Genomic DNA, 24788 nt, shown 5'->3' with positions numbered 1-24788 from the left:
ACGAGGAACGGCCTTGTATGCTTGCTTGTGGATAGAATAACAGTTGTCTAGGACTTTATCGCACCTAGTCCCGAAGGTGATGGAAGTTGAGCATCAAGTGTCTTAATGTGGAATTAAAATATCCAGCAACTAGAAAAGCAGCCTCTGGATGTACATTTTCCTGCTGGTTTGTACAGATTGTTAAGTGCTAGCTTGTTATTTTTCTTGTACCGAGGTGGAATGTATACAACAGTCACAATACCAGCTGAAAACTCCCTTGGGAGGTAAAAGGGTTGACCATCAGGTATTCCAAGACTGGTGAATAATGGGTCGACACTTCCACCGCTTGAGTCAGCACACCAGTTGTTGTTGATGAAGAGGGAAACCCCTTCCCCTCTCGATTTCCCTGACGCCACTGTCCTGGAATAACAAAAAGATCCCAGGGCAGATGAGTCGAAGTTGAAGCCGGAATTGAGATAAGTAACTACCGATCTGATGTTCAAAAGTTCTTGTCGGTTGTAAGAAATGATAGCGGAAACATTAAGTGAAAATAAAGTAAAAAAACGCCAAAAGAAGTACAAAATAACAAAGTTGGAGCTTGCAAAACGGCAGACATCCAGTATGGCGCCATCTTATGTAGTTACTAAAACAGCTCTACCTATTGATGGATACAAGCTATTCCTGATCTGAAATCAGATTTACATGGCAGAGAAGTAGACCATGACAACATATTGTCATGACGTGGCCCTCTTTGGATATAGCTAGTGGCTTCCCCCTCTCTCTCTCCTACACCCAGGTTCTGTTATCTCAGGTCGTACATTCCTGGAGGAGACTCTCTCCTCCTGGCCATGCAGTATAGAGAGAGAGTTTCACAGTAGAACAAAGGAACTTCTTCTACATCACAGAACTTGAGAACTGAACAATATCCATGTTTTGGAGAATGTGTAAACAGTCTTTGTGACCCAATGAAAGACAATACAGCCACATTACCTGACCTCTGTTTATACAGGTGCCTCCGTTATGAGGTTTGCGTCTAATTGTTGTATAAAATGAATGAGTAAAGATGAAACTATTTTTGAAATGGTGTAATGTGATGTTAAACCGTTACTGTGAGAGAATTGTATTCCCTTTAAAGTTGAACTAAGTCATTGGCCCGCCCCCATGAGCACAGACATGATCTGGGACAGCCCTTTTCTACTGTTACGAATAAAAACCCCTCCTGAAGAAATCCTCTTCAGACCACGCATACCTTGATGGACACCGAGGGGGCACAGGTGGAGTTCAGACCACAAAAACCTCAGTATAAGCTAAGGTTGTAATGGTTGTTGAATTCCTAACCATACCATGTGGAGCATTGGCTACACGGCGGGAAATGGTTCAACTCTGAGACTATCGATCCCGACAGAATAAGAGCAAATCTGTCTGCAGCTAGAAATTGTCAACCTGGGATGAGAAGACCGACAACCGCCGAAACATCAATTCTATAAGCATATTTCTGAATGGTACTCTGAAGTATGCATTCTCACCACAAAAGACTTCAGGGAAGCAGAGAGACGCTCGGATGAACTTTCCAACAGAAGGACTGACGATCCCATCATAGATCACGATGGCACACTGGGCGTATATATATATATATTGATTGCAATTATTCCCAAATGAGTGAGCGTTCATGTGCAAAGGATTAATATTTCAATTAATATAATTATCAACTGTGTAGTGACTCTTTTTGTCTTTCCCGCCCTTGTCAGTCCACACCCACTTCCCTTTGTCCACCAAGCCGTCATATCGGCTTAGCCCACTAGGGAACCTCAGAAAGATATTCCCTATCATTTCCTTGTAACCATATCTGTTTGTTTATGCATTTCTGTGATTATTTAGTTAGTAAATAAATGATTAAGACAATTGATGTATGGATGATTCTTAGTAAAGGCTTCGTTCGTGCAGATAATCAACATTTTACGACGTTTGGAATGAGACTAACGTGAGGTGAAGAATAATTCATTAATTAGAAGACTAATTGATCAAATATTAAAATATCTGATTAATTAGAAGACTAATTGATCAGATATTAAAATATCTGGAGAGTTATTAGGAAAATTATAACTTTGTAATCTGAAGATTTTCCTTGGTGCCCTGACTTCCTAGTTAATTACATTTACATGATTAGTTTAATCACGTAATAATAATTAAAGAGAATTGATTTGATAAAATAAGTCTTCACTTTAATGATGCCAGACAGACAATATGCTGTAAGTGTAAAAAAGGCTGCCCTTCTCAACCTAATTGGCCTGCAGCCCTGTCAATCACCCTTCACACCTCTGTTCATCCAACCAATCAGGGCGCTTGGATCCGCCTCCCCCCACCTTTAGTGCATTTGCCTAGGCAAGAGAAGCAAATAGTTGTTGACGGATTTTCACATGCTGTTCCTAACTGAAGTGTTGTACATCCATTGACAAAAACACACCTATATAAAACCATTCAATGGAAGCAATTATGTCCATGTGTGTGATTGTAACAATTAAAAGGGACATTTCTAAAAAATGCAACTTCATATTCATCATTTCCAGCACCAGCCCAACATCAACAACATATGTGAAAATGGCACGTTTCTATGTTTTGTAGTAAAAGAGATAGAAAGATGTGTTTCCAATGACATCAACCAATTAGCAGGCAATGCCTACTCACAATTGGTCAAAATCACACGATGCAGACCAATCTTTTTTTACTACAAATCATAGAATCGCACAATTTTACATATATTGATTTTTTTTCACCTTGTGCTGGAGATGATGAATATGAAGTTGAAAAATMGTGATGTTTCCCTTTAAGACAGTAATAGGCCTGTCATGCCAAATATTATCCCCCTCTACGTCACAATGGGATTCGATAAACTAGTAGCATCTGTTGCTATATCAACGGTGTGATGACCTAATGATTCGAATTTGAGATTATTACAGCCAGAATGACTTTATTTTCATCATCGCCATACAAACAAGGCTGATTTCCATGACAATTTCGCTCTTTAAAAGTTTTGTTCAGTTAATAAAATGAAAACATTAATTCAAACTACTTTTGGGTACCTTGTTAACATTACAACATAAAATCCATGTCTTAAACATTACTACGTTTCGGAAATGGCAAAGAAAACGTGTAATCTGCTTGACACATTAAAGTTACTTACCTTACAGAGCTCGAAGTCAGCTAATTTCCAATCCATTGATACACTGGCTTGTCTGGCTGTCATGTAGTCCTCTATTATGATCATTGTTTCCTATCACGCATAACTCATTAGTAGACCCTTGAGGTTGAATATATATGTATCTATTGTAGGTCCTAGGATACAACAATGAATAATGTGGAACAAATAACTACCATCAAAGGATACTTTACAACTTACAACAATGAACACCTTGTGAAACAGCTGTGAAAACCAACCTGCAATATTTAAGATTTTATACATACACTGAGAGTTTTTGGTACAGTTGTGTCATTAATTTACAGACTTTGTACACTCACATAGCAATCAAACTAAAATACTGAATTATGGTGTTTGGAATATAGAGGTGGTTGCTGTATGGGTAGGACGTTCTGCCTGTCACTTGTTCCCAACAGGCAGTCAGTCTCAGAAGAGGGACTTGAAGAGGGAGACAAAGTCCAGACACTGCTGCTCTCTTTGTTCTGAGTGTTTGCAGTGCTAGTGTTTTTAGTTAAGTCTGTATCTCACATTATGTGCCAGGTATGACAGAGAGAAAAAAACTTCCTTAGCAGATAATGACAACAACAGTAGCTGATGTAATGCAAAGTTGTAGGGTGGTTGGTAATGGTGGACAGTTTAAAATATATGTTTTATTTAACCTTTATTTCACTAGGCAGGTGGATCCACGTCTGGTGTTGGGCAGAACCCCTAGCTCATGTAGAACAGGAGCAGAGTTAAAGGGAATAGGGTAGGAGACAGACGTAAACAATCTAACACACAGGTTACACTTTACTGTGAGAACATGTGATGGATTAGTGCTGTGTTATAAATGGGAGATGGGCTATACCTTCCAAAAGTGTTAAAGTGCATATCTCAAGTTGGTCCTCCGCCGACTAACACAGAGAATCAGTCTGATCCAAACTCACTGGTTCTGGTGGACGGGATACCTCCTGGAAGGCAGGTGTTGAAGATGTTCACCATAGCCTTGGAGGTGGCCTCGCTAGTCTCGTCCTTGATGGGTATCATACAAAACGAAAATCTATTTTTGGTTCCAAGCACTCTTTTAAAATGGGTTTAGAGTTAAGCACTTACGCTTCCTTTACTGACCTTAATGGGTATTGCCTCCATCCACTTGGTAAAGTGATCGGTCGCCGGCAGACACCAGCTGTTGCCATTCCTGGATTTCATGAAGGGTTCGATGAGGTCCACCCCTAACATTTAAAGTGTTAGAGAGAAGATTACTTTATTTTTACCCGTATCTGTGTCATACAGTACGCAGATTTTCATATTCGTAAGGATACCGACTGACACAAACAATAATATTGAACTCTGCTGTGGTGTCAGTGGGGGGTGTAGCTGGTGCATGGAAGTCAGGCGCAGGAGAGCAGAGATGAGCGGACAAAGCACTTTACTTAGGCAATCATAATACAGAACGCAACCGCGTCACCAAACAAATGCCCAAGGAACAAGTGAGGCAGCACAAAGTACAAAACCCAAGTACAAAGTACCGGCTGCCACAAAGCACGGGCATAAAACAAAACCCGCCGCAAACCAGCCGGAAGCGTGCCAACCTTGACAAAATAAACAATACCCCACACAGACATGGAGGGAACAGAGGGCTAAATACACATAGTAATGATGAGATGTAAACCAGGTGTGCAGGAAAACAAAACAAATGGAAAATGAAAGGTGGATCGGCGATGACTAGAAGACCGGTGATGTCGACTGCCGAACGCCGCCCGAACAAGGAGAGGAACCGACTTCGGCGGAAGTCGTGACATGTGTTAAATAAAGAAACCATTACAATTTTTTTTTATCAGGGCAAAAWTTTTATTGGGACACTTACCGATCATGTGCCATGGTGAAACAACTTTGATGAGCTTCAACTCCAGGGACACAGTCTCAAACTTCTGGCAGGCTAGACAGGGTACTGACCTTTTAAGCAAAAAGTGAAATTGAAACATTGTGTGCTCTGATATAACACACTATTTGGCATGACAGGTCTCAACAGTGTTCTAACCAGACAGCCACTATAGTGTGCAGAACCATAAACCAATCAGCATTAAGTACTACACAGCATTAAGTTTTGTTGGGAACATTGTCAAAATTGCTGATTTGCATCAAAAGTTACATTGTTTAAAATTAATAAAGTGGTGGAAGCCACAGCTTCAGCAGTGGTGTAAAGTACTTCAGTTTAAATGGCGTTTATAGCTTAAATGGTGTAAGACACTAAAAACAGTCCATGTCTCACTCATCAATTATGTGTCATGTCAGAGCATTGCCGCCAGAAAACGTTTCGCGAGGCAGCATTTGCCACAGCATTTTTCAATCACCATAAAACAAGTGCTATTTTATTTATATAGATTTGTCAACTCACGCACAATGTGTATGTTCTTCACATCGGAGTGCTGCTGCAGGCTCTTTGCCTGTTGCGCGGGCCGGGCACAACAAGCAAGTCGAGCTTGCCACTTTCCTCCGGTATTTATTTAGCAAGCATGATAACAAATCACTCCCGACAGACATGCAAAAACTCTTACATAAATGTAGCAGCCTAAATTTAGCCAAAGACAAAAACGCCCGATTAAACTTATCAAGGGGTTGATGATTACCTGACAAGTAGAATCAGGTGCGCCTGTTGGTGGTCCTGGAGGACCGGAGTTGACACACTGATCTAGTCTACTATGCGCCCTCTCCTTCTGGCCAGTGTAAATTAAGCGGAAATATTGTATATTTAGCCTATAGCCCATTTGTATGTGAGAAAAGGTCAATTATATCACATTTGGTTAATATTCAAACTTGGCCGGACTAAGCTACCTAGACATTTTCTATCAAAATGATTAACTGCAATTAATCAATAAAACACAATAGCACATACTGAGTAAATGTTTTGTTAGGCCTGCAGCAGCATAGGGCAGGACTACACGACGCAAATCTGCATAAAGCAAGCTCAGCCCTGTGAGTTTTATTGTCCAATCATATTGCTTTCTCGTTGTATAGGAACCCCCTATGCCTCCTTTAAAATAGAATGAATATGAACAAGTAAAAGGTTGCTGCAGTTTGACAAGGTTTTCATTCTCCCCAAGGCCATGAGTTTTTCCAGGAGTTTTAAAGAAATCATGTGATCTGATTAGAAAAACGTTACTCTCATCATAGCCCATATTAAACAGTTTCACAACAGATGAATCACGTCATACAATAAAGGTCCAGAGTTTTGCCTGGTTAGGTTACCAGATCAGGAAAACTCCCCTGGCACCAGATAAACTGTCATTTCTCCCATGCATGACTGATTTTACCATGAAAGAACCAGAGCAATTTACTACGCATTGGATAGTGTCATTGTAATAGTCATGCACCTCCCCAGCCCAACCACACCACACCTCCCCTACTTCCTTCCTACCCACCTCTCTCTTTCTCTCCCTCGCTTCGGTGAAAAGGAAACTTTCCTCGGTCTTTATTGCTTCCGTGAAAAGGAAACTTCACTCCGCGTGCTCTGTCAGAGTCAGTGTGTAAGGAGAGAAATATATAGCACAGCGCATAATTTCAACGTGATGGGACATTAACCGAAGACAGACAGAGCTCTGCAATTAACTTCATCCTTGACAACAACAACACATTGGTATGGTATCAGGGGTTACCGAACACCGAACAACAGTCTGACTGTGGAATAAGACTTTGGAGAAATTGATGACAAGTTTACATATCTGAGTGGGATTGTAAGCAGCAGCAAGAGCAAAGGCCACATACTTTTCGATTGACCTTGGTCTAAGATGGTTGAAGAGAAATAATGATTTTTTCTCTCACTCCAACAGGTAATGTAAGTAAATGATGCTGGTGCAAAGAGAAATGTAGTTAAAAAGTGAAATCTTGTAATTCACTGTGAAATTAGTTTATAGCTTTTACCAGAGTATTACATGGTGAGCACAAATCACGTTTTTATGCGAGTAAAGTCATACATATTTTGTCATAGAAACTGTTCCGTTAAATAACAAATGTGACTGCCTATTCCGGTCTTGACACATGCGCTCTAGCCAACAGCTCGCAGATAAAGTGCACGTAGGTTGTGATAACGTGATGACATCGGATAATAGTTTTATTTGTCAAACGGCAGTCAAGCATCGATCATCATGTCACCAGAATAAGACCCTCGATATGTATTGGAAAGCAGCACCAAGCTCATCACTGTGTACTTTCACCACCTTGTGAAGTAAACCATAATTTATTTAATCTGTAGCCTAATAAACGGTATGGTTTCATGAGTCCTACTGGAGGACCACACCCCATATCATCGTGTGACTCCATGTGTACTTCAATATGATGGTTATTATATACATATTTGTGCATAAAGGCATTTCCCCCATAATTAATTTTACCGACGCAAAAATATCTCACAATGTCAAACGAACATATTGTCGGCATTTATAAAATTGTACCGAAATGTCCCGTTTCCATTACAGCTGTGCTGATTTTTTTATACAGTATGATTTTAACGGCATAAAAACTGTGGTTGGAATCGTGTTTATTGCTAGTAATTCAACTAAATTCAATAAACTGTATTTAGCCTCAAGGGCAACACAATCTCACACTCAATTCGTGCAAATATGTACACAAAGTATTTCAACAGATTTCGTGCGTTTTTATGTGGCTTAATTAGTTTGAAGTCACACACATGTTTGTGTGACTTCATACATAGGGCAAAACATTTTGGGGACCAAACTTTGGAACCAACTTTTGAAAGTTATTTGAGCAATGCATTTTGGGCAATGGTGTTCTACACTGCCTTTTTTGAGTCCCACATATATTTAAATAAAAAAACAAACAACCCAATATTGTTAAAAAAACAGGTTGTCACCACAATACTTAAAATATAATAGTAGCCTTACATTGTGGGGTTTTTTTATACGCTAATTCTGTTTTCTATGCTTGTTTTTGCTTAATACTTTGGGATACTGTTGCTGTGTCGGATTTTATGAGGGTTGCCAGATTGGAGTATAAAGCTGTTATGTCTCTTTTTTTGTGGTATCGATGAAGGTATTTGATTGGGGAATTAATTAATTAATCAATAAATGTGGGAAACAGAAGACCTGCAAAAAAAATCTGTTTGGTTTAAATTCCCAGGGTGCAACTGCATTATATTTGCATCTAGTCTGGACTATGATAAATTAATCCATATCAATGCAGTTACATAGGATAATGTAAAATAATGAATTATGTTGGTTTACACTTATGGCACTTCAAAGGCCGTTTCATGATGATTATTACAGTCAAGTCAATCATGTTATATACTTAGGCTATTGTAACAAGGCATATGCCAGCATTGTAGGCCTACTGCCTCTGCCCAGAGCCTACTAGGCTTTCATGGCAACGGCTGTTAGAGCTCACTTTGCAATGTATGAGCCCTAGTTAGAGTCCTTGTTGTAGCTTTAATTTTCTTCCGCTACAGTGGTGGCAACGGGGGATCACGTCCAGCTCACATCTAGTTAGTGATCTAGTGGTGGGAAACATTCTGTTTTTCAACATTGTGTTGGGTGTAATTACATTGATATATCTAGTGAACAATGGATAAGCAACAATGGGAGTGACAGATAGAAGTAGTCACTACAGGTGTGATCAAGCCTTACATCAAAGTTGCCTGAAGCTGAATGGAAAGTGCTATGCCCTGACCAGTTATTCAGAAGAAAATCCTCTGTGACTCTAATTTACACAAGTTAATTTACCAGTGTGGACCCAAAACCAACACATTCTACACATTTACAAACGACCTGTTTAAAGTGTTATTACAACCATGGTGTTCTGTTGTTTCTGAAGCATATACATCTAATAACCTGACAATGATCCCAAATCAAATGTTTTTATATAGCCCTTCTTACATCAGCTGATATATCAAAGTGCTGTACAGAAACCCAGCCTAAAACCCCAAACAGCAAGCAATGCAGGTGTAGAAGCACGGTGGCTAGGAAAAACTCCCTAGAAAGGCCAAAACCTAAGAAGAAACCTAGAGAGAAACCAGGCTATGAGGGGTGGCCAGTCCTCTTCTGGCTGTGCCGGGTGGAGATTATAACAGAACATGGCCAAGATGTTCAAATGTTCATAAATGACCAGCATGMTCAAATAATAATAATCACAGTAGTTGTCGAGGGTGCAACAAGTCAGCACCTCAGGAGTAAATGCTTTTCATAGCCGATCATTGAGAGTATCTCTACCACTCCTGCTGTCTCCAGAGAGTTAAAAACAGCAGGTCTGGAACAGGTAGCACGTCCGGTGAACAGGTCAGGGTTCCATAGCCGCAGGCAGAACAGTTGAAACTGGAGCAGCAGCACGGCCAGGTGGACTGGGGACAGCAAGGAGTCATCATGCCAGGTAGTCCTGAGGCATGGTCCTAGGGCTCAGGTCCTCCGAGAGAGAGAAAGAAAGAGAGAATTAGAGAGAGCATACTTAAATTCACACAGGACACCGGATAAGACAGGAGAAATACTCCAGATATAACAGACTGACCCTAGCCCCCCGACACATAAACTACTGCAGCATAAATACTGGAGGCTGAGACAGGAGGGATCAGGAGACACTGTGGCCCCATCCGATGATACCCCCGGACAGGGCAAAACAGGCAGGACATAAGTAGACAAAAAATATGAGTAGAAAAAAAATGCAGAAAAACACAACTATCCTTTTTTTAGGATGCAAACCAATAATATGAATCACTGTTGATCATCCTGTTCTGATCTAATGAGATGGATGTAGGATTTTCTATGGACTAGAACAGGGGTAGGCAAACTTTATTAAATTTAACGGAGGGCCGCATTTTTGGGGGGACCAATTGTTTGTTCAAATGTATTTGCGGGGGCCTCCCGAGTGGCGCAGTGGTCTACTACTGCATCGCAGTGCTTGAGGTGTAACTATAGACCCGGGTTTGATCCCAGGCTGTGTCACAGCTGGCGGTGACTGGGAGACCCATGAGGCGACACACAATTGGCCAAGCGTTGTCCTGGTTAGTCGAGGGTTTGGCAAACCAAGATTTCCTTGTCCCATCGCGCTCTAGCGACTCCTGTGGTGGGCCGGGGCATGCACGCTGACACGGTCGCCAGGTGTTTCCTCCGACACATTGGTGTGGCTGGCTTCCGGGTTAAGCGGTCATTGTGTCAAGAAGCAGTGCGGCTTAGCTGGGTCGTGTTTCGGAGGACGCACGGCTCTCGACCTTCGCCTCTCCCGAGTCCGTACGGGGAGTTGCAGCGATGAGACAAGATTGTAACTACCAATTGGATACCACAAAATTGGGGAGGAAAAAAGGGTAAAAAAAATGTCATTATGATATTTTTTTTTGTGTGTCTCGCTGGCTGGATCGAAGTGCCCGGCGGGCCGGATACGGCCCACGAGATGTACTTAGCCCCCCCTTGACCTAGAATCACAGCTTTTCCTAATCATGAAGGATGAAGCTAGGCCCCTCTTGGATCTCATTGGCGAAGACTGAACTCAAGTGAAATGTTATATGTCAGACACTCCTATACCATTTTACCCAACATGTTATACCTCAGAGATTGTAAATTAACTCTTTTTAAGGTGAATATATTGTGTAATTGTTATAGGGCTGTGAAACCCGTAGCCGAATGGCTTCAGACTGTGCATTTCTCACTGGAAATGGCTGCTGACCACGACGCGAGCGAATAAATGTACACATACACGTTATTCAATCATTGCACCCACACTGCTCGCACGCGCCAACGAGCGTCTGCGTTGCCAAGCGCTAAAATAGAAGTTGCTTCTATTTGTGACGCCGAACGCGATGCAAGTCCTGCCTCTCCCATCTCCTCATTGGCTTTTAGAAGCATATACCCACATGCCATCTCCACATTGGTTACACCCACGTGGGTGATTGAAAGATGATCTGAGGTTGGTCGGTTGTGGTAATACACCTTATTATGAAAGTTAGATGCCAATCGCCATATAAAGTCCAAAGAAGAAAAAGCCTGGAAGGAGGAGAGATGACTAGAAATGATTCGGTTGACCGTTTTATGTGTGGATTAATTGTCGGAGTAGAGGACCTTGTGCATTTCAGGTAAAATAACAACTCAATGCTTATATCACAGGACAAATTAGCTAGCAACAGCAAGCTAGCTAAATAGGACAAATTAGCTAGCAACTGCAAGCTAGCTAGCTAAATTGCCATACACGTTTATTGCTTTTCGACCTGTCCCCAAATTAATATAATTGGTTCAGAGTTTGTTTTGATATTTGAACCTGCGTTTCGTGATCGCGTTTGGTGTGGGGTGACAAAATCAATTTGCGCTCGATGGCGCATGCGGACGCACGAGCTCGTCCGTTTTGGGCATGGTGTTAGGGTATTTCATTCATTTCAGACTCTCCTATACCACTATTCCCAACATCTTCTAACCCATAGGTTGTAAAGAAACCCTTTTAAGCTGATGTAACTAACGTTAATATAGGGCTGTGAAACCCATAGCTGAATGACTTCAGATTGAGCATTTCTCACCATTTATTTACGGAGAGCAATTTTGTTTTTATAACAGGTAGTGTCCATTTATTTAAAGTAGTGTGTTGATTAATTATTGCTTTCTTCAGTGGAAATACAGAATATGTATAAAAATACCAAATATAAAAGAAGCTAATTCAAATTGTATTTTTCACATATGCGCTGAGAGTCGGGAAGCAAGTTCAGGGAGTGAGTGTTTTAATAAATAAAAGAAACAATCAACACAAAACACAAACAACGCACCGACATGAAAACAGTCAATAACACCCGAGGAAATAACCAAGGGGAGTGACAGATATAGGGAAGATAATCAAGGAGGTGATGGAGTCCAGGTGAGTGTCATGAGGCGCAGGTGCGCAAGACGATGGTGACAGGTGTGCGGGATAATCAGCAGCCTGATGACCTAGAGGTCGGAGAGGGAGTATACATGACAGTACCCACTCCCCGACGCGCAGCTCCAGCCGCAGGACGCCGTCAAAGTGACTCCACTACAGCCCCGTCGATGTTAACGGGGGCCTGTTCGGCCCGCCTTTTCTGTAGTCCACGATCAGCTCATTTGTCTTGCTCACATTGAGGGAGAGGTTGTTGTCCTGACACCACACTGCCAGGTCTCAGACCTCCTCCCTATAGGCTGTCTCATCATTGTCGGTGATCAGGCCTACCACCGTTGTGTCATTAGCTAACTTAATGATGGTGTTAGAGTCGTGCTTGGCCACGCAGTCATGGGTGAGCAGGGAGTACAGGAGGGGACTAAGCAAGCACCCCTGAGGGGCCCCAGTGTTGAGGATCAGCGTGGGAGATGTGTTGGTGCTTCACAGTCCCCGCTGTTCCATAAGGTGTTTTTTAATGTTTTTTTAAATCTAATTTTACTAATTGCGTCAGTTACTTGATGTGGAATAGAGTTCCATGTAGTCATGGCTATGTAGTACTGTGTGCCTCCCATAGTCTGTTCTGGACTTGGGGCCTGTGAAGAGACCTCTTGTGGCATGTCTTGTGGGGTATGCATGGGTGTCCGAGCTGTGTGCCAGTAGTTTAGACAGACAGCTCGGTGCATTCAACATGTCAATACCTCTCATAAATAAAAGTAGTGATGAAGTCAATCTCTCCTCCACTTTCAGCCAGGAGAGATTGACATGCATATTATTAATATTTGCTCACTATGTACATTCAAGGGCCAGCCGTGCTGCCCTGTTCTGAGCCAATTCCAATTTTCCTAAATCCTTTTTTGTGGCACCTGACTACACGACTCAACAGTAGTCAAGGTGCGAATAAACTAGGGCCTGTAGGTCCTGCCTTGTTGATAGTGTTGTTATGAAGGCAGAACATCGCTTTATTATAGACACTCTTCTCCTACTGCATCAAAATGTTTTGATCATGACAGTTTACAATCTAGGGTTACTCCAAGCAGTTTAGTCATCTTAACTTGCTCAATTTCCACATGATTTATTATAAGATTTAGTTGAGGTTTAGGGATTAGTGAGTGTTTTGTTCCAAATACAATGCTTTTAGTTTTAGAAATATTTAGGGCTAACTTATTCCTTGCCACCCACTCTGAAACTAACTGCAGCTCTTTGTTGTGTTGCAGACATTTCTGTTGCTGTAGTAGCTGAGGTGTATAGTGTTGAGTCATCCGCATACATAGACACTCTGGCTTTACTCAAAGTCAGTGGCATGTCATTAGTAAAAAGTGAAAAAAGCAAGGGGCCTAAACAGCTACCCTGGGGAATTCCTGATTCTAACTGGATTATATTTGAGAGGCTTCCATTAAAGAACAGCCTCTGTGTTCTGTTAGACAGGTAACTCTTTATCCACAATATAGCAGGGGGTGTAAATCCATAACACAAGTTTTTTCAGCAGTAGACTATGATCGATAATGTCAAAAGCTACACTGAAGTCTAACAAGATAGCCCCCACAATCATTTTATCATAAATTTCTGTCATTATTGCTGTCATTTCTGTCATCAGTCATTTGTATAAGTGCTGTGCTTGTTGAGTGTCCTTCCCTATAAGCACGCTGAAATTCTGTTTTCAATTTGTTTACTGTGAAATAGCATTGTATCTGGTGAATCACAATTTTTTCCAGAAGTTTACTAAGGGTTGGTAACAGGCTGATTGGTCGGCTATTTGAGCCAGTAAAGGGGGCTTTACTATTCTTGGGTAGCAGAATGACTTTAGCTTCCCTCCAGGCATGAGGGCACACACTCTCTAGTCGGCTTAAATTGAAGATGTGGCAAATAGGAGTGGCAATATTGTCTGCTATTATCCTGAGTAATTTTCCATCCAGATTGTCAGACCCCGGTGGCTTGTCATTGTTGATAGACAGCAATAATGTTTTCACCTCTTCCACTTCCACACGGACTTTACGGACTTCAAAAGTACAATTCTTGTCTTTCATAATTTGGTCCGATATGCTTGGATGTGTAGTAGAGGTCGACCGATTATGATTTTTCAACACCGATACCGATTATTGGAGGACCAAAAAAAAACGATACGATTAATCGGACGATTTTTATATATATTTGTAATAATGACAATTACAACAATACTGAATGAACAATGAACACTTTTTAAAACGTAATTTAATACATAAATAACATCTATTTAGTTTCAAATAAATAATGAAACATGTTCAATTTAGTTTAAATAATGCAAAAACACAGTGTTGGAGAAGAAAGTAAAAATGCAATATGTGCCAAGTAAAAAAGCTAACGTTTAAGTTCCTTGCTCAGAACATGAGAACATATGAAAGCTGGTGGTTCAATATTCCCAGTTAAGAAGTTTTAGGTTGTAGTTATTATAGGAATTATGTTGTGTCGACTATTTCTCTCTATACCATTTGTATTTCATATACCTTTGACTATTGGATGTTCTAATAGGCACTTTAGTATTGCCAGCCTAATTTCAGGAGGTGAAAGGCTGTAACTCATAAACAGTGCTGTGAAGCAACCATTCCTAAGAGCCGCTTGCAAACACAGCAAAGTGCTATTTGAATAAATGCTTACGGTCCTCCTGCTGCCTACCACCGCTCAGTCAGACTGCTCTATCAAATATCAAATCATAGACTTAATTATAATGTAATTAACACAGAAATATGAGCCTTTGGTCATTAATATGGTGAAATCCGGAAACTATCATTTCGAAAACAAAACGTTTATTCTTTCAGTGAAATACGGAACCGTTCGTATTTTATCGAACGGGCGGCAACCCTAAGTCTAAATATTGCTGTTACATTGCACAACCTTCAATGTTATGTCATAATTATGTCAAATTCGCAACGAGCCAGGTGGCCCAAACTGTTGCATATACCCTGACTCTGCGTGCAATGAACGCAAGAGAAGTGACACAATTTCCCTAGTTAATAATGCCTTGTAACATTAATGCCTTTTAACTAAATATGCAGGTTCAAAAAAATATACTTCTGTGTATTGAGTTTAAGAAAGGCATTGATGTTTATGGTTAGGTACATTTGTGCAAAGATTGTGTTTTTTTTGCAAATGTGCTTTTGTTATATCATCACCCATTTGACGAAGTTGAAGTAGGCTGTGATATGATCAATTAAAAGGCACTGCATTGATTATATGCAATGCAGGACAAGCTAGTTAACCTAGTAATATCATCAACCATGTGTAGTTAACTAGTGATTATGTGAAGATTGATAGTTTTTTTATAAGATAAGTTTAATGCTAGCTAGCAACTTACCTTGACTCCTTGCAGCCACAACATCCTTTTGACGCTGCACTCGCGTAACAGGTGGTCAGCTTGCCACACAGTTTCCTCATGGATTGCAATGTAATCTGCCATAATCGGCATCCAAAAAGCCGGCGTGGCAGGTTCCCGCGCTTCAGCAGGGGTGACCGGTCCGCTCCTGATCCCCGGTTCATTCCCTTTGTCAGCATCCTGCGGCTGGAGCTGCGCGTCGGGGAGTGGGTACTGTCACGTATACTCCCTCTCCGGCCTCTAGTTCATCAGGCTGCTGATTAATCCGCACACCTGTCACCATCGTCAAGCGCACCTGCACCTCATGACACTCACCTGGACTCCATCACCTCCTTGATTATCTTCCCTATATCTGTCACTCCCCTTGATTATTTCCTCGGTTGTTATTGACTCTGTTTCATGTCGGTGCATTTTTTGTGTTTCGCGTTTATTGTTCTGTTTATTTATGAAAACACTCACTCCCTGTACTTGCTTCCCGACTCTCAGCGCACTGGTTACAACTGGACACTAACATGACCAAACAGAAACCATAGCTACTCTAATTGAACCTATATGGACACATAGTGTGTAATAGCCTAAGTGATTATTAGAAAAAAGGAATAAAGCGTACTGAACTAGAGCTGTACCACTGCCATTAGCTTCACAGTTCCAGTATAGCCATCAATGTGTGCTCTATGGGTTCACAGCTCGGTTTCTTTGTCTTATCTCTGACCCTAACTCTCATTTCATGTCCACACCTTGGCTCAACCCTAATCCCAGCCATAGCCCTGTGAAACTCATCTTTTCCCATTGACTACAATGTATTAACATAAATGTAAATTGATTTGACACTCATCTTTTTCCATCAACTGCCATGTGTTGACATAAGCATCAACTCTGTGACACTCATCTTTTCCCATTGACTGCAATGTATTTGGTATTTGGGGTATTTATTAGGAACCCCATTAGCCGCTCCAATTGACCTAAGCAAGCGTCAATGGGTTGATTCCTAACTTTTCGCAAAATGTGAGATGACGTTTTCCTGTGATATCATGTTGACTTTACAGAGCAAGGTGATTATTTGTGTTAACAGATCAAATAACTAGCTATCTAGTTGGTTATTTATTAACTATTATTCTTTTGTCTCACCACAGAATGAAAATGAGATGTTTTTTTCCAAGCAGACTGCGGAAGAAGCATTTTATTTCTTCTTTATCGTCGCTGCTGGTGATCTGTGCCTTGCTGCTGCTCTGCCTAAAGGTCACAGTTAAAAACAGTGTTACTATTGAACAGTACGGGACTACCGCAGGCTACGATGACGTCGAGCCTCCCCACCGCTACAACATTGACTGCAATGCCATCTACAACATGGATCCGGCCGAGGTGGGGAAGTCGCTGGTCATCAGAAAACAAGGGGGGGTGTGGGAGCAGGATGAGAACTTGATCAACCTGACCTCTAACTGCCCGCGCTACCTCCGCTCCCGGGGCTATGGGGCCGTCCAGGTGTCCGAAGAGGAGCAGGCCTTCCCACTGGCTTACTCCCTGGTGGTCCACAAATCTGCTTCCATGGTGGACAAGATCCTCCGGGCCGTCTACACCCCCAACAATATCTACTGTATCCACTACGACCTGAAGTCATCAGAACTGTTCAAAGAGGCCATGGAGGGTCTGGCCCGCTGTCTGCCCAACGTCTTTATCGCCTCTAAGCTGGAGACAGTGATGTACGCCAGCATTAGCCGCCTCAAAGCCGACCTTAACTGCCTGTCTGACCTAATGGGGTCAGAGGTCAAGTGGAGGTATGTCATCAACCTGTGCGGTCAGGACTTTCCCTTGCGCTCCAACATAGAGCTGGTGGCCGACCTGAAGAAGCTCCAGGGGGGTAATATGATGGAGACGAGTCGTCCAAGCAAATACAAGAAGCAGCGTTTCTCCTTCCACCACAAGCTGCAGGACGCCGCCTTCGAGTACATCCAGATGCCGGTGAAAACCGACAAGGCCAAGGAGCCTCCCCCACACGGCATCCAGATGTTCATCGGCAGTGCCTACTTCGTGCTCTCGCGGGAGTTTGTAGTGTACGTGAACACGTCTACACTGGCCAGGGATTTCCTGGTGTGGTCGAACGACACCTACTCCCCAGACGAACACTTCTGGGCCACTCTGACACGGGTGCCGGGCGTGCCAGGCGAGGTGCCCCGGGCCCAGGCCGACGTCACAGACCTAATGAGCAAGACCAGGCTGGTGAAGTGGAGTTACCTGGAGGGACCGCTTTACCCAACATGCACAGGGAAACATGTCCGCAGTGTGTGTATCTATGGGGCTGCGGAGCTGAACTGGCTCATGAACTACGGCAGCTGGTTCGCCAATAAGGTGGACCCCAAAGTTGACCCAGTCCTTATCCAGTGTCTGGAGGAGAAATTACAGGAGAAACAGAGACTCTTGGTCAAGGCTAAGAAGTCACAACCAAAGACTCCCTCCTCTGGAAAATGTTAAATGAATGGATGAATGATTGATTGATTAATAATTGCTTGATTCATGTTGGAATATGAACTACTGTAATTACAGCACCATTTTAGTATTTAAAAAAAAATATGTGTGAGTTGATTATGTCAGATTAACTTAATTGAGGTGTGCTTTATGGTACTAATGAAAGATGAAGTGGAATGCTGGATGAGAGACTCTGTCAGGTCTCTGGGTTAGAGTTAAACTATTGTTTTGCAACTTGATACTTGACGTGGGGAATGTTTGTCATAGCCTGACTTGAATGTAATATGGATCAGGGTAACATAACCAGGGTATAACATCTGCTCACAGGGTGAAAGCCTGTGACAACCAGGGTATAATGACTATGTATATTTAACTAATACCCACTGGCCACAAACTGGTTGAGTCAAATCAAAATCCAATGTTATTTGTCACATACACATGGTTAGCAGATGTTATTGCGAGTGTAGCGAAACGTTGTTTCCACGTTATTTCAATAAAATTACGTTGAACCAACGTAGAATAGACATTGAATTGACTTCTGTGCCCAGTGGGTACTGACAGACAGGCGTTAATGATTATGGTGACTCTGAACCCATACACATGCACAGCCAGACAGAACAAAWTATATGCAGCCTTGTTAAATGCTGTAGCCTATTCACTGTGAGGACATTTTGGCCAAAGTAAAATGTTTAGACMGGCGATTTCTAAAGTAATTTCTTTGTTTCTCAAAGCAATACTCAATCCAGATGTTGTTTTAATGATTTTAATGAAAGAGTATTTTTAAGAGATTTTTTTTTAAACAATAAAAWAAAAAAYAACGGGGCAGAAACAAAGAAAGTGTTTGTATTTCGAAGGGGGAGTTTACTTTTGACTCCAGATTGAGGTCAAAGACCACATGTTATCCTCTCACATCCCTTGTTATAGAAGGGGACATGCAGATCTGTATCATGACTACTTCTCAAGCCCATAAAATGAATTGTGAATATTGGTGCAATAAGCTCTGCTTTGCTCTTTATCTTAGTATCATCTGTCACATACCCAAACTGTRGGGACGTTTCGCATAAATAAACCCCTAGTTTATTTAATAGTGAATGTACCCACATGATAATGCAGTATAATGAATGTATTTAATGGGGAATCAGAGTGTAAACAGGGGAAATGTCAGCTCTGGATCAATAGTTTCCACCACACTTAACAGCTGACTAAAGTTGCCTTTACAAACAGAGTAAAGCCACTAATGATCACACATGAACGCTCCTATTAGAAGTGAAACAGCCTTTTTATACCAGGTTTTTGAATTGAGATAAAATCCATGGCAGTAGAGTTTCAGAAATGATTAAAAAAAACATGAAATCAACTAAACATTGTGAAAACATTGTAATAAGCACCTACTGACTAGGGAAGGTAGCAGACATTTTGGTTCCTGTGTTTTACTTGTCTTTGAATAAAAGTTGGATTTTAACTGGTCATACTGTATATTCAAAAACATTTACTACTCAGATTAGAACAAAGATTTACTACTAAGACTTTTACTACTCAGATTAGAAAAAATATTTACTACTAAGACTTTTACTACTCAGATTAGAAAAGATATTTACTACTAAGACTTTTACTACTCAGKTTAGAGGGAGTTAGTCAGGCTAACTCACTGAAAAAGTTATTATAATGTCTGCCAGTGTTTGTGTTAGGCATTGGCATCTCCATACAATGTTAATTAGTTATGTTACGTTCCTCAGCAAGAAAGCCAAAAARGTTCCTCAAACAGAAGGCGGAACTAACAGAGTCACTGACAACAAACAAATCGAAACCGGTGGGGTTTTAGGACAGGTTCTGAAAGACAATTATGGGGGTGTCCACTGAATGTTGACTAGCAACAACAACTGGGACCTAAAAGACACCCACCATGAGTACCCACTAAATTGACCCAATAAGAGGCCAACAAAAGAAAAKCCCACACCAAACTTAAAGACAGGAAGTAAAGCAAAAGTGGAGCCACATGAGAGCTGCAGTCTGGGTACCAGCCTTTTACACTGACATTCCACACAGGAGTGGCAAGGAGGAGAATGTAGTAGCTAAACAGAGACAGCAATCAGGCTAAGATGACCTGGGTCGTTACACACAATTAGGCCCTTTTTGGTAGTGTAACTTGGTATAAAAAAAAAATTATATGATTTATTTCACCAAATTGTTATATTCTGTCATGAAGAGTACATGTTCAAATAAATAAAAAAACATGTTTTCCCATCCCTTAAATATTAAATTAATATAGTAAGTGCCTATTAAGTGCAAAATAAAGTAACAGCTTYACCATGACAGGGTTGATGATTTCATCTTAAATCATCCAGAAATCCCCTTGTGACAGGGGAAATGGAAGCTTGTTGTATGCAACAGGGAGATTCAATTGAATGCAAGCTTCACAAAAAATCMAAAAGGTATCTATGGGTAACAGGGTTGAAGTGTTATACTCGGCTCACTCAGTTTTCCAACACAAAACACCAGAAAATGTCCAGAAAGAGTAGATGCAGCTCGCCTGCTTTTACTCTATGATTTTACTATTAGATGTTCTATGTTTCTTTAAAAATAAATAGTTCCACCATWTTTGTATTTATTATGGATCCCCATTAGCTGCTGCCAATGTTATCATGTGTGTGTATGCATGTGTCTGTGCCTATGTATATGTTGCTTCACAGTCCCCGCTGTTCCATAAGGCYTATTTTTTAAATAACATTTTACTGCTTGAATCAGTCACTTGATGTGGAATAGAGTTCCATGTAGTCCTAGTCTGTTCTGGACTTGGGGACTGTGAAGAGACCTCTTGTGGCATGTCTTGTGGGGTATGCATGTCCGAGCTGTGRGCCAGTAGTTCAAACAGACAGCTTGGTGCATTCAACACCTCTCATAAATACAAGTAGTGATGWAGTCAATCTCTCCTCCACTTTGAGCCCGGAGAGATTGACATGCATATTATTAATACATCCAAGGGCCAGCCGTGCTGCCCTGTTCTCAGCCAAAAAGTCTATTTTTGTGGCACCTGACTACACCACTGAACAGGTGCAACAAAACTAGGGCCTATAGGACAAGCCTTGTTAATAGTGTTGTTAAGAAGGTAGAGCAGCACTTTATTATGGACAGACTTCTCTCCATCTTAGCTACTGTTGTGTCAACATGTTTTGACCATGACAGTTCACAATCCAAGGTTATTCCAAGCAGTTCAGTCACCTCAACTTAATCAATTTCCACAATTTATTACAGGATTTAGTTGTGGTTTAGGGTTTAGTGAGTGTTTTGTCCTAAATACAATGCTGTTAGTTTTAGAAATATTTAGGACTAACTTATTCCTTGCCACCCACTCTGAAACTAACTGCAGCTCTTTGTTAAGTGTTGCAGTCATTTCTGTCGCTGTAGTAGCTGACATGTACAGTTGAAGTCGGAAGTTTACATACACTTAGGTTGGAGTCATTAAAACTCGTTTTTCAACCACTCCACAAATTTTTTGTTAACAAACTATAGTTTTGGCAAGTCGGTTAAGACGTCTACTTTGTGCATGACACAAGTAATTTTTCCAACAATTGTTTACAGACAGATTATTTCACTTATAATTCACTACATCACAATTCCAGTGGCTCAAAAGTTTACATACACTAAGTTGACTGTGCCTTTTAAACAGCTTGGAAAATGCCAGAAAATGATGTCATGGCTTTAGAAACTTCTGATAGGCTAATTGACATAATTTTGGTCTATTGGAGGTGTACCTGTGGATGTATTTCAACCTTCAAACTCAGTGCCTCTTTGCTTGACATCATGGGTGAAAAATCAAAATAAATCAGCCAAGACCTCAGAAAAAAGATTGTAGACCACAAGTCTGGTTCATCCTTGGGAGCAATTTCCAAACACCTAAAGGTACCACGTTCATCTGTACAAACAATAGTATGCAAGTATAAACGCCATGGGACCATGCAGCCGTCATACCGCTCAGGAAGGAGACGTGTTCTGTCTCCTAGAGATTAACGTACTTTGGTGCGAAAGTGCAAATCAATCCCAGAACAACAGCAAAGGACCTTGTGAAGATGCCGGAGGAAACAGGTACAAAAGTTTCTATATCCACAGTAAAACGAGTCCTATATCGACTTAACCAGAAAGGCCGCTCAGCAAGGAAGAAGCCACTGCTCCAAAACTGCCATAAAAAAAACAGACTACGTTTTGCAACTGCACATTGGGACAAAGATTTTACTTCATGAGAAATGTACTCTGGTCTGATGAAACAAAAATAGAACTGTTTGGCCATAATGACCATCATTATGTTTGGAGGAAAAAGGGGGAGGCTTGCAAGCCAAAGAACACCATCCCAACTGTGAAGCACGGGGGTGGCAGCATCATGTTGTGGGGGTGCTTTGCTGCAGAAGGGACTGGTGCACTTCACAAAATAGATGGCATCATGAGGGAGGGAAAATTATGTGGATATATTGAAGCAACAGCTCAAGACATCAGTCAAGAAGTTAAAGCTTGGTCGCAAATGGATCTTCCAAATGGACAATGACCCCAAGCATACTTCCAAAGTTGTGGCAAAATGGCTTAAGGACAAGGTATTGGAGTGGCATCACAAAGCCCTGACCTCAATCCTATAGAAAATGTGTGGGCAGAACTGAAAAAGCATGTGTGAGCAACAAACAAACCTGACTCAGTTACACCAGCTCTGTCAGGAGGAATGGGCCAAAATTCACCCAACTTATTGTGGGCAGCTTGTGGAAGGCTCCCCAAAACGTTTGGCCCAAGTTAAACAATTTCAAGGCAATGCTACCAAATACTAATTGAGTGTATGTAAACTTCTGACCCACTGGGAATGTGATGAAAGAAATAAAAGCTGAAATAAATCATTCTGTCTACTATTATTCTGAGATTTCACATTCTTTAAAAAAAGTGGTGATCCTAACTGGCCTAAGACATGGAATGTTTACTAGGATTAAATGTCAGGAATTGTGAAAAACTGAGTTTAAATGTATTTGGCTACGGTGTATGTAAACTTCCGACTTCAACTGTATATTGTTGCGTCATCCGTATACATAGGCACACCGGCTTTACTCAAAGCAAGTGGCATGTCGTTAGTGAAGATTGATAAAGTAAGGGGCCTAGACAGCTGCCCTGGGAAATTCCTGATTCCACCTGGATTATGTAGGAGAGGCTTCCATTAAAGAACACCTTCTGTGTTCTGTTAGACAGGTACCTCTTTATCCACAATATAGCACGGGGTGTAAATCCATAACAAGTTTTTTTATACTATGATCAATAATGTCAAAAGCTGCACTGAAGTGTAACAAAACAGCCCCCACAATTATTTTATCATACATTTCTCTCAGACAATCATCAGTCATGTGTGTAAGTGCTGTGCTTGTTGAATGTCCTTCCCTATAAGCATGCTGAAAGTTTGTTGTCAATTTGTTTACTGTAAAATTGTGACAATACAGAGGCGGATGCAAGATGCAAGCAACGATGGTTTAATGAATACAGTTTACAGCAGCAACAGGACAGACAGACTGTACTCAGACGGAATCCGACCCAGGGACTAGGGCGCATCTTCCGATGATAGCGTGCTGAGAAATCCAGGGGAGTGTGTCCGGATGGGTAGGAAGGAGCACAGAAGATAATCCACACAAGGGCGGCGAGAGAATGAGCACGGACACACGACACAACCTCAGGGAAGTAACAACGATCTGACAACAAGAAACACTGGTTACAGAACATATAAAGGGAAGATAAGTGATTCCAGCTGGCGCAGACAATCAGGCCGAGATTGGGAACCACGCCCACACAAACACGGGAGAGAGAGAGAGAGAGAGAGAGAGAGAGAAAAAGAGAAAGAGAAAGAGAGAGGGAGGCAGTGGATTCATGAACCGTGACAAAAATAGCATTGTATGTGGTCAAACATACTTTTTTCCAAAAGTTTACTACGGGTTGGTAGCAGGCTGATTGGTCAGCTATTTGAGCCAGTAAAGGGGCCTTTACTATTCTTAGGTAGTGGAATGACTTTTGCTTCCCTCCAGGCCTGAGGGCACACACTTTCTAGTAGGCTTAAATTGAAGATATGTGGCAAATATGAGTGGCAATATTGTCCGCTATTTTCCTCAGTAATTTTCCATCCAAGTTGTCAGACCCCAGTGGCTTGTCATTGTTGATAGACAACAACAAAAAATTCACCTCTTCCACACTGACTTTACGGAATTCAAAATTCCGTCTTTCATAATTTGGTCAGATATGCTTGGATCTGTTGTGTCAGCGTTTGTTGCTGGCATGTTACGCCTAAGTTTGCTAATCTTCCCAATGAAAAAAATCATTAAAGTAGTTGGCCATATCAGTTGGTTTTGTGATGAATGAGCCATCTGATTCAATGAATGATGGAGCTGAGTTTGCCTTTTTTCCCTAAATGTCATTTAAGGTGCTCCAAAGCTTTTTACTATCATTCTTTAAATAATGTATCTTTGTTTCATAGTGTAGTTTCTTCTTCTTTTTATTCAGTTTAGTCACATGATTTCTCAATTTGCAATACGTTTGCCAATCGGTTTTTCAGCCGGACTTACTTGCCATTCCTTTGGCCTCATCCCTCTCAACCATAACATTTTTAAATTCCTCATCAATCCATGGGGATTTAACAGTTTTTACAGTCATTTTCTTAATTGGTGCATGCTTATTAGTAACTGGAATAAGCAATCGTAAATGTGTCAAGTTTGTTTGCTCCTCATAATACACCACGGACCAAAAAACATTATTTACATTAACAACATAGGAATCACTACAAACTTATTGTTTGACCTCTTATACACTAAATTAGGCCCAGCATTGGGAACTTTGGATTTCGTAGATATGGCTACTATATTGTAATCACCACATCTGACGGATCTGGATACTGCTTTCAAGCTAATATAGGCAGCATTAGTAAAGATCTGATCAATACAT

The 24788-nt window shown here is 41.2% G+C and overlaps 1 protein-coding gene and 1 long non-coding RNA gene across 2 annotated transcripts; one reads left to right on the top strand and one right to left on the bottom strand.

Annotated features, from left to right (window-relative positions):
• Positions 1 to 3535: 3535 nt before the first annotated feature.
• On the bottom strand, positions 3536 to 5106 carry LOC111980395 (uncharacterized). Its single transcript, XR_002879453.2, has 3 exons — positions 5022 to 5106; positions 4283 to 4386; positions 3536 to 4186 (listed from the first exon to the last, which is right to left on the bottom strand). It is a non-coding gene; the product is annotated as an uncharacterized lncRNA (long non-coding RNA).
• A 1460-nt stretch (positions 5107 to 6566) lies between these two features.
• LOC111982097 (beta-1,3-galactosyl-O-glycosyl-glycoprotein beta-1,6-N-acetylglucosaminyltransferase 4) lies at positions 6567 to 18353 on the top strand. The gene is made up of 2 exons (XM_024013669.2): positions 6567 to 6984; positions 16511 to 18353. The coding sequence occupies exon 2, from the start codon at positions 16512 to 16514 to the stop codon at positions 17844 to 17846; it is 1335 nt and encodes a 444-aa protein (XP_023869437.1). The 5' UTR covers positions 6567 to 6984; position 16511; the 3' UTR covers positions 17847 to 18353.
• Positions 18354 to 24788: the final 6435 nt, after the last annotated feature.

This window comes from Salvelinus sp. IW2-2015, linkage group LG20 (assembly GCF_002910315.2).
Source record: "Salvelinus sp. IW2-2015 linkage group LG20, ASM291031v2, whole genome shotgun sequence".
NCBI classification, from domain to species: domain Eukaryota; kingdom Metazoa; phylum Chordata; class Actinopteri; order Salmoniformes; family Salmonidae; genus Salvelinus; species Salvelinus sp. IW2-2015.
This window is presented reverse-complemented; position numbering and strand designations above follow the sequence as displayed.